This window comes from Primulina eburnea, unplaced genomic scaffold (assembly GCF_022965805.1).
Source record: "Primulina eburnea isolate SZY01 unplaced genomic scaffold, ASM2296580v1 ctg908, whole genome shotgun sequence".
Lineage (NCBI taxonomy): Eukaryota > Viridiplantae > Streptophyta > Magnoliopsida > Lamiales > Gesneriaceae > Primulina > Primulina eburnea.
The window spans coordinates 34,819-45,203 of NW_027331669.1; the positions used below are offsets into that span (position 1 = coordinate 34,819).

A 10,385-nucleotide genomic window follows, 5' to 3' on the forward strand; every position below is an offset into this window, starting at 1 on the left:
ATGCTTATCTCATATTACAAACACAAAAATAAATCATTAATAAATATTTCTCAAAAAATGATAATTTATCTCGTACAACTTACAACTAACTAATTAAAATTTTTATTGCTCTAATAATAATAACAACAATAAAAACAAAAAATAATTTCAATAATATCAACAAAAATAATGATGTTACCTTTTAAGAGTCTCTCGTACGAAATGACAAAATCAACAAAGAAACGTAATCACCTAACAATGTTAAACATTTTTATCAAAAAATAAGATTACAAAACAAAATTAATTTAATAATAAAAATAAAATTAATACCCGTCAAATATTTTAAAATTACTGATACTCGATAAAATAACGCAGCGTAGTTCCGACAAAGCAAAGAATTTCTTTAACGACCTTTAAATTTTTTGCGCAAAAAACCAAGAACAAAGCAAAGAAGCTGAGGCCGAGAGAAATTCAAAGAAGTAGAAGAATGCGCAAAGAAGTCGGGAAATTGCGCGCAATTTAACGGAAGCCAGTTCTGACTATCATTTTTCCTTACATATGCCGCATTTGCAATGGGTTTTATGCTTGACTAAATTAATTTTATACACGTTTGTTTTTTGTTTTTTCTTTGAATTTCTATAGGACGTGTTAATAAAAAAAAATCCATAATTAATCATGGATAATTTGCATTTGTATTTGACACTCATCTTTTTGGTATGAGATAATTTTTCAAATACATAAAATACAAACGAGGTGAATGAAAATTACTCATTTATATTTCTAATTAGATAAATCGCTTCTATCATTTACGTTAAGTATTGACCACTTTAATGCTTATTTTTATTAGACCGAGATGCCCTTTTCCTAATCCTACCGGCTAGGCGGCTATGGATTAAAAAAATAAAGGGTGGCGTCCCTGATTGGTTTTTATTTCCATAATTTAATGTCCAATAATGTTTGGTTTGCCGTCTCGACATATATATATATATATATATATATATATATATATATATATATATATATATATATATATATATATATTAAAAAACTAGAAAGGATGCCTCGACGCAAACTTTGAGACTTGTTTTTTTTTAAAAAAAAATAGATAAATTTGTTGGCTTTGATTTGAGTTTGGGAAAAGGTTGGGTTCAATGAATTTATGTATCACCGTACATTAATAATATTAAATATATATTCGTAAATAATTATGGAAATGAAAAAGGAATTGGCCCATCGGAGTTGCATCACTTGACTCTATCTAAGAATCTTATGGTCTCCTCCGTGCAAGAACCAAAACAAGAACTTATCTTCCTGCCCAAAACAAATCAAGGATTACTGATTATTTCAAAAAAAAAAAAATCAAGGATTACTGAAGCAGAAGAAGAAAATGGTATCTATCTCTCATGAAACATAATCCGTTCCAGCAGTGCTAGCTCCTTCGGTCATGATCGCAGCAGAGTGAGTTCCTTGCATTAATCTCTCGTTTATTCTGATGTTAAAATGCCTCAAATGTACTATTTTTGTCAGGAACTTGTGGAATAATCTAAATAGATTGAACTTGTCAGAAAAATCAGGGAACATTTGGTGTTGACAAAGATGGTACTGTAGGAAGAGTGCAAGTCAACCCCCCGTTTCTAATCTCATCGCCTTTTATGTTCAGTGGAAGAAAAGTGAGAGAAAAATGCTTTCATTTGCAATTGTTGAGGAAAATTAGTCAATATTTTGTTGCAGGGACCTCAAATAAAAAAATGTCGTTATATGGAATCTGTTGTAAATTCGGATCGATCTTGAGAAGCTAATGCATACCAGTTTTTTTTTAAAAAAAATTATAAATTTAAAATTTGATAAATTTCATTACCAGGTCAAATGCTGCCAAAAAAGTAGTAATTTTGTAGGCTAATTTTTGAATAAATGTATCTAAATGAGAAGAGGTAGTTCATTTGGGGCTGGCATATGGGTACCATTGGGAAGAGTTCTAAGTCAACCTCATTATTTCTTCTTTGTAATTTCATTCTCAGATCTAACTCAACTATTCTACATCGAAATCCCATTTCTTCTTTAATCTCATTCCATCTTTCTCTGTTTCAGATAACATAGGGGAGCAGATCCACGTTGGATTTTCCATCTCCATTCGCTTGTTTTCTAATGGCAGACTGTTGTTGGTTAAATCCGCTTAAATATGTAAAAGATGTCGGCAAATTCATAGTTACTGAGGTCCTTTGGCCTCCCGTCAAGCTCCATATCAATTATTGGTGGTGCTTCGACGGAAATGTTCAAGGCCTGAGGGATGAAATTGGTCGTTTGGAAAGGGAAAGGCGCAATATGGAGGGAAAGATTGAAGATGCTCGGCTTCGTGCCGAGAGTGCTACGACTGAGGTTGAAAACTGGTCAAATGAAGGCACTCAGAAGCTTCAGGAGGCGACGAGGATTTTGCAAGGCTGCAATGATCTTAAGCGATGGAATATAATCCCGCGGTACTCGGTGGGAAAGAGTGCCAAAGAAATAGCAGAAGGCATCGCAAAACTACGAAATGAAGGAAATTTGATTAGGATTGTTGATCCAGCCCCTCCGGCATCAATGGTATCTATCTCTCACGCACCAACTTTGGAGTTTCAATCGAGAAAAAGCATGGAGGAAGACATCATCAAGTGTTTGAAAGATGGCAACGCCCGCATGATAGCGATTTGCCGCGCGGGAGGTGTTGGGAAGACAACTATGGTGCGAAGAATTGAGGATAGGGTGAGAAAAGAATTTGATGAGATTGTGACTGTAGTTGTCAGTCAACAAACCGACAAGCTCAAAATTCAGAAGCAAATAGCAGAAATATTACGTTTGGGTTTGAGCGAGGAGACTTTGGATGGTAGAGCACATAAATTGCGCACCAGGCTAATGGATTCGAAGAAGAAACTCATAATATTTGATGATGTTTGGAAAAGATTTGAGCCGGAGGATATAGGAGTTCCTTACAGAGGAACTCCTATATCCTCCGTAAATTGCAAAATTATATTGACGTCTCGGCTCAAAGATGTATGTGAAGAAATGGAAGCCGATAAAGTTATTGAAATTCAAGTCTTGGACAAAAAAGAAGCTTGGACACTTTTTAGAGAGAAATCTGGTGATTGCGTGGATGCTTTATATTTGCGTCCCATAGCAGAAGAAGTCGCAGCAGAATGCAAAGGTTTGCCAATTGCGCTTGCCACCGTTGGTAAAGCTCTAAAAAATAGAAGTATAAAGACCTGGAAAGATGCACTTTTACAACTGAGAGGATCTAACCCACGAATTTCCCGCAAGTTCTGGAAAATGTTTTTATGCCTCTGAAACTGAGTTACGATTTCTTGGAAAAGTCCCTTTTCCTGCTATGTTGCTTGTTTCCCGAAGATGATGACATCCGGATTGAGGACTTGGCTTTGCTTAGCTTTGGGTTAGGCATGTTTAAGGGAATCGACAATATCGAAGATGGAAGAAACAGAACATATCATTTATTGGAGAGGATTAGAAGTCGTTTTTTATTGATGACTGGTAGTGAGGAAGATGAGGTGAAAATGCATGATGTTGTTCGTGATGTGGCTATTTTCATTGGTTCAGAAGAAAAGCAAGGGTTTTTGAATGTGTGCTCAATGGATTCATCTCGCAATTGCAATTGGATGTCGGTGGAAATTTCAAATATTGCCAATGCCAAGCTTCCTGTTGGGTTGGATTTTCCAAATCTTCGTCTCTTGATGATTCTGAATTCCAATTATTCAGAATTTCCCGAAGGATTTGATGTCAACGATATTTGTTTTAAAGGAATGGAGGAGCTGACAGTTTTGTATTTTTCAAATCAAAATTATCAATCACTTCCATCAACTCTGGAATTCCTACAAAAACTTAGAAAGTTGCACTTGAAAAATTGCAAGGTGAAAGACATATCAGTTGTTGGAGAGTTAGCAAGTTTGGAAATTCTTCGTGTCTCGTTCTGTAACGAAATTGAAGAGTTACCAGCAAATGTCGGGGGATTGAAATTTCTAAGATTATTAGAATTGAGGAATTGCGAGAAACTCGAAAGAATAGTGGCTGGTGTCATATCAAGATTGGTTGGGTTGGAGGAATTGAAGATAGTTGATTGCTTTAACAAATGGGAAGCGAAGGGAAATGTAAGTGAAGAAAGGAATGCTAGTCTTTCAGAACTTGGGTCTCTCAGCAATTTGACTTGCTTGGAGATTGATATATTGGATCCCAACTTGGTCGCCCAAGAGATATTGCTTTCAAAGCAGTTAAGAAGATATCAAATTCGTGTTTGTGAGAAGGACCCATTTTTATTTCATGTCATGAAGTATGAGAGAAGAATCACACTCCAATTACCGAGAGACGTGACAGTAGGAAATTGGATTCGGCGACTAGGAAAGAACACCCAGTCACTAGAATTACGTGGAGATGGTTCAAGCGATTTTAATCTAGGTGAGATTGAAAGCTTGAGGGAGCTCGTATTTCAAAATTGTTCAACGGTGAAGAAATTGATGAATGCAATCGATTGGAAATTCCCCATGTTGGAGCGCCTGGAGCTGAATGAACTTGGAATGTTGGAAGAGATAATTGATGGTACAATTCCAGAGGGATCCAATTCCTTCCAAAATCTAGAATCACTAGTTGTTCAACATCTTCCCAAGTTGGAATATTTGTGGAAGAGTCCAAATCAGAATGTTTACCTGGTCAACCTCAAATCCATAGAAATTTATTTTTGTCCCAATCTACGATATCTCTTCTCAATGGCAACTGCAAGGAGTCTTGTACAACTTCAAAGCCTTGAAATTTCTTTCTGTGACACGATTGAACAAGTGTTGTGGAATGAAATGGAAAGCAACTCTTCCCAAAGTTGAAGAGACTGAAACTGTACAATCTGCCAAACCTTTTAGCTTTCACCCAAGGTGTCGAAATCATAAAATTCCCCCATTTGATAGAACTAGAAATCATACTCTGCCCAAAACTCCGAACCAAAATCGACAAATACCCAACCGGGATGATTGAGCGGCTCATCGTTCTTAATCATGACACTATAGAAGAAATATTTAGGGATGATGGAAATCGCCGTATCATATTCCAAGAATTGTATGAATTGTACCTAATTGGTCTGCCATGCCTGACAACGTTCTACAGAGGTGTTGAAAGCATCAAGTTTCCAAAGCTGAATAAGTTGGGGATTGGAAATTTGCCAAGGCTGAATAGTTTTTTGCCAATAGATTCAGAACCGACTCAGGGCATCCGCATCCGTCGGAATTAATCCATGTTAATAACTCTCCATCTCATCAAAAATGATGGGGTCCACGAGCCACATATTCATTACATTAACACTTCCCCATTATTAACACACACCCACATTCATTTAATTTCAACTTTCATTATTTATGGGTCCCACTATCCACTTACTCACTTATTTTTTATTTTTAATTATTTCAATATCTTTCTAATATTTTTAAAATTTTACAACAACTATTACTAAAAATAAGTACTATTATTATTTTACAAATAACTTCATTCCAATATTCATTAAAATATTATTAAGAAACGAAAAAAAAATTGGAATCTTTTTTTTTTGAAATATTATTCAACACAATCTCTTTAAAAATACCACAAAATACAATGAAAACGAATTACGATAATTGAAAAGAGAATTACATAAAAAAAAAATTACATATTCCATTTCTCTCTAATCTGGTCACACAGATGTTCATGAACTATAAGCTGCTCCGGCGTATCATATTCCATGAATTGTATAAATTGGAGCTAATTGATCTGCCATGCCTGAAAACGTTCTACAGAGGTGTTGAAAGCATCAAGTTTCCAAAGCTGAAATTGTTGCGGATTGGAAATTTGCCAAGGCTGAATAGTTTTGTGCCAATAGATTCAGAACCGACCCACGACCATCATTCTCTTCATTTCTTTTGCAATAAAAAGGTACGTCTTTTCTTCGTAATCCCAAAAAACCCACCAAAGTATTTTAAATAATATAAATATGTCCATATGCTAATAATATACATATCGAGAAACAAATATTTCATCATTATAATTGTTATTGGGTTTCAACAGTAGTAGCAACAATAATGGCTTTTGTTTTATTTTTTAATAAATTATAATCATGGCCATTGTCTTTAATATATTTTTTTATGTCTGTTGCATAAACAAAAAGATTGTATTATATACTTTGATTGTATTATTGTATATTTATATAATACAATCTTTTATATATATATAATATATATATATATATATATATATATATATATATATTTGTGTGTGTGTGTGTGTGTGTGTATTCAGCAAATAAATTGTTGGTATTCTTATTGTTGTGTTATTTGTAATTTAGTGTTAGCTAGAAAAAATGCGAAGTGGTTATGTTTTACAGTTGTGATGAAGCATAGTGTATTTGGATTTTACATTTAGATTAAATTGATTTCATTTTTAAGCAATCAATGAATTGTCATTTAATTTCTCTATCTTTTACAGGTTGAAATTATTGGCCTAGAGACACTTAGTCTATGGGACATGCCCGATAAAATAAGCAAGATATGGTGTCGTCATATCCCAATCAGTTTCTTTCATAATCTTAAGGCCTTGATTATATATAAAGTTGATGGCATCATAAACTTAATATCATCTGCGATCGCAAAAGCTCTTGTTAATCTCAATAGACTAGATATACAATATTGCAAAGAGATGATTGACGTGACCGAGGATGAGACACATGTAACTGTTAACTTTGTTTTTCCTAATCTGGAATATTTGGATATTAAAGGTAATTGTAAGTTGAGAAGTTTCTGCCAATGGAAGCACGCATTTGACTTACCATCACTTGTCTATGTACAAATAACTGATTGCCCTATGATGAAAACTTTCACTTTGGGATCGCTAAGTACGCCAAAATTACGTGAGTTCTGCATAAATGGCGAGGACATTAAAATGAAAGACTTGAACGATGGCATACATCATTTCACAAGTACTAAGGTAAGTTTCTATGAATATCCAATACATAACTTTCATCTTATTACAATGTATATTTGTTGTTTATATGTTGCATGTGTTAGAATGAATTTTTGCTTTTGTTTTATTCAAAAAAGTACGACCCCTCTTTATATTTTGTCTTTATAATTATACTACTGTTCATGCTCTATTCCCTTAATGTACTGGACTTGTATATTTAACATGTGTTGAATTCATTGTTGTGAGAGGTCAGCAATTTTATTATTGTAATATGCTAAGAGTATATTTTCTCTTTCAATATTATTCCTTCTATTTGGTAAATATGATTTACTCGTTGAATTATAGTAATTACTCTTCATGATGAAAGGTTTAATCCTAAATATGTTTATTATGCAATTGCTGCCTGATTTTGGTCTACTCGTTTCGTTTAAATGCGATACTATATAGCATAATGCAAACGAAGATGAGAACAAGGATGAGTACAATGAGGATGAGAAGCACGAGGACAGGAAATAGACAGAAGGCGAGGAAACGACAGAGAGTAGCAACAACAATATTATGTGAGGTAATGTTATTCAAATTGATTTGTTTATGTTTTGCTAGTGAATGGAACATTAACTCATGATTCTAGATACACGTATTAGCTTGTAGCCAATTTATTTTGGTGCTGAAACTTACATTGAACCCGTAAAGAGGATGAAAATCATGGTATTCGCAACTTTCAGTCTAGAAGTTCGAGAGCTTCGATTTGGCATTAGTATTACCCTAGTTTTTCTAGTTAATCAAAGACCCATTTTTCCAAGAGGAAGGTATAGTCCTGAAGTATTGAGAAATTTTTGGAGTTCAAGAAAATGGTATATCTATTCTATTTTATAAAGGTTGAGTGCCTTGATTTGTCATGACAAATTTCATCATTATTATTTCTCTCCCATCGGTTTTGTTACATTTTTAAGATACTTATTGATGATACCCCAATATGTCCCGGGCAGTTGATCCCGGGAATGCTAGGGTCATGGGTCAGGCCCATGAGCGATGCCCGGGTCAGGACAGCCCATCTCTCGAGTGGTTGATTCAGGACATAGCACCAGAGTTCTGGTATGACTTCTCTTCTGACATCTCGAAGCGAGGGAGGCATTTAATGATGTTGAAATACACGCGGCCGACCTATTAACATTAATGAGTGACTGGACAGATGGGATATGACCAATACATGATTTGACACGTCAGAACAATAGGGTGTAATCAGCCGCCCTAGTATATTTAATGCGCACGTCCCAAAAAACGAGGTCATCATTATTTCCTCTACTATAAATACCAGGTTTTGCATTTATTCCTTCATTCAGATATTAATGAACATTTAACACTCATTTATTGCACACCAATATCACAGCCATCACTTGGCTACATTGGTTTCTTGTTTGAGTACCCTGCTGACTTAAGCATCGGAGTGGCCACGCCGGGGACCCCCTCCGGCGCCCATTCACGTGGTTGTTTTTCTTATTGGCAGATCTTTCAAAGGTCAACGAAGAATCTTCTTCCCAGTCCGCCGTCTTAGCTCATATTTCTTCCTGTATTCTTGATAGCTTACCTAGTAGAGTTACCGACCCGACTCCACTGTTCGACCCGGGTGGCATCATTGGCGCCGTCTGTGGGAAATCTGAGTCCTAAGACGTGGATATGGCTCCTACTAGGAGAGCAAACCAAGACGCCTCTCGAGCCCCAGAGGAAAACAATACACGTCTCTCTGGCGCAGGTGGTCCCCCCCCTAATGATCCTCAACCCACCATTCATTTGACTCCCGAAGAATTGAAGAAAATCATAACCGATGCTGTCAACATGGCTAACGCCAAAAAGGCTGCTTCTCACCAGGCCAGTCAGCATGAACAGCAGCGTAAGCAAGCACAAGAGGAAGAGAGAAGGGAAGAAGAAAGGGAAAGCGCAGGTTCTAAATCCCCCACTATCGCTGGAGAATTGGAAGAATTAAGAAAAAAAGTGAAAGCATTGGAAGGGCAGGCTGTCTCCAAGGGCGGTATTTTCGTAATCAAAGGCTGCCCATTCTCTGACATCATCGTCCGGGAACCACTTCCCGGGCATTTCAAGTCGGCAAAAATCAAAGATTATGATGGAAGCTCTGACCCTGAGGAACACCTGGCGCGTTTCGAAAATATGGCCATGTTGCACTGCTATGAGGACCCAATCAAATGTAAAGTATTTCTTACCACTCTGGTCGATTCTGCACAGAGATGGTTTGAAGGGTTGGCGCCACAAAGCATCTGTTGCTTTGAAGATTTTCAAAAAGTGTTCTTGCATCAATTTAGCAGCAGTAAAAAGTACAAAAAGACCGCCTTCAGTTTATTCGAAGTAAAGCAAAGGCAAGATGAAACCCTGAGGGCTTATCTCAAAAGATTCAATCGGGTGGCCCTTGATGTGCCGACCTGTGCACCTGAGACAAAAACCACCGCATTTATGCAAGGGTTATGGGAAGGGGATTTCTTCCGATCCTTAACCAAAAAACTGCCTGAAAATTTTGAGGATCTCCTGTCACGAGCGGAGAAATACATCAATATGGAAGAAGCGCAAAACCAGAAAAGAGAGGCCTTGAAAAGAGCAAGAGGAGATCGGACTTACAAAACTGAAGAAAGAGCTCCTAAGAAAAGTGGTGGGGGTCATTTTCCCCATGTGCCTTTAAAGATGGCTCGGGACAGAGAGATTCAAGAGTGCAGGTCAAATGAAGTCCTTCCTCCCCGTTCAGAGGTCAGAATCTCCAAGCCAGAACAAAAAAGGTACTGTACCCTTCATAAAAATTGTGCTCACGACACTAATCAGTGCCGAGTCCTAGGAAGAAATGCTAATAGACGTCCCGTGTCCGCGCCTCACCCACCACGAGAACGATCTAAACAACCACCCTGGTTGTCCAGACGTTCATCGCTGAATATTCCCCAAAGAACGATGAGCACTTCAAGTGGAAGACGAGGAGGAGAAACGAGTACCCGGGAAGAGAGAATCAAGCCAGTGGGAGGAGAGGATCCTTCTCCGAGTCGAGGAGTAATCAAAATGATTTCAGGGGGAGCTACTGATGGCGACTCTAATCGGGCAAGGAAGGCAAGGGGTAGGAGGGAGTGTCTAGAAGTTGATAATAAAAGAAGAAACGAGCCGATTATAAGCTTTGGACCAGAAGATCTCCAAGGAGTGAGTTTACCTCACAATGATGCGCTGGTCATTCAGGCCCGCATCGCCAATTATGACGTGTTAAGAATTTTCGTGGATAATGGGAGCTCTGTCAATGTTATTTTCAAAGATGCCCTCATCCAAATGGATCTGCATGAATACCAGCTGGAAACTGTGGAAACCGCCCTGTTCGGGTTCGCTGGGCACGCCGTGTATCCAGAAGGGGAAATTGCTCTACCCCTGACTCTGGGCACTGGAGACTTGAGAAAAACTGTCATAACTAC

The 10,385-nt window shown here is 37.2% G+C and overlaps 1 protein-coding gene across 1 annotated transcript; it reads left to right on the forward strand.

Annotated features, from left to right (window-relative positions):
* The first annotated feature begins 1,987 nt into the window (after positions 1-1,987).
* On the forward strand, positions 1,988-7,888 carry LOC140822567 (probable disease resistance protein At4g27220). The gene is given in 5 exon segments (XM_073183344.1): positions 1,988-3,291; positions 3,294-4,830; positions 5,029-5,045; positions 5,680-5,910; positions 6,460-7,888. Coding segments are annotated over 5 exon segments (3,594 nt in total). The 5' UTR covers positions 1,988-2,124; the 3' UTR covers positions 7,102-7,888.
* Positions 7,889-10,385: the final 2,497 nt, after the last annotated feature.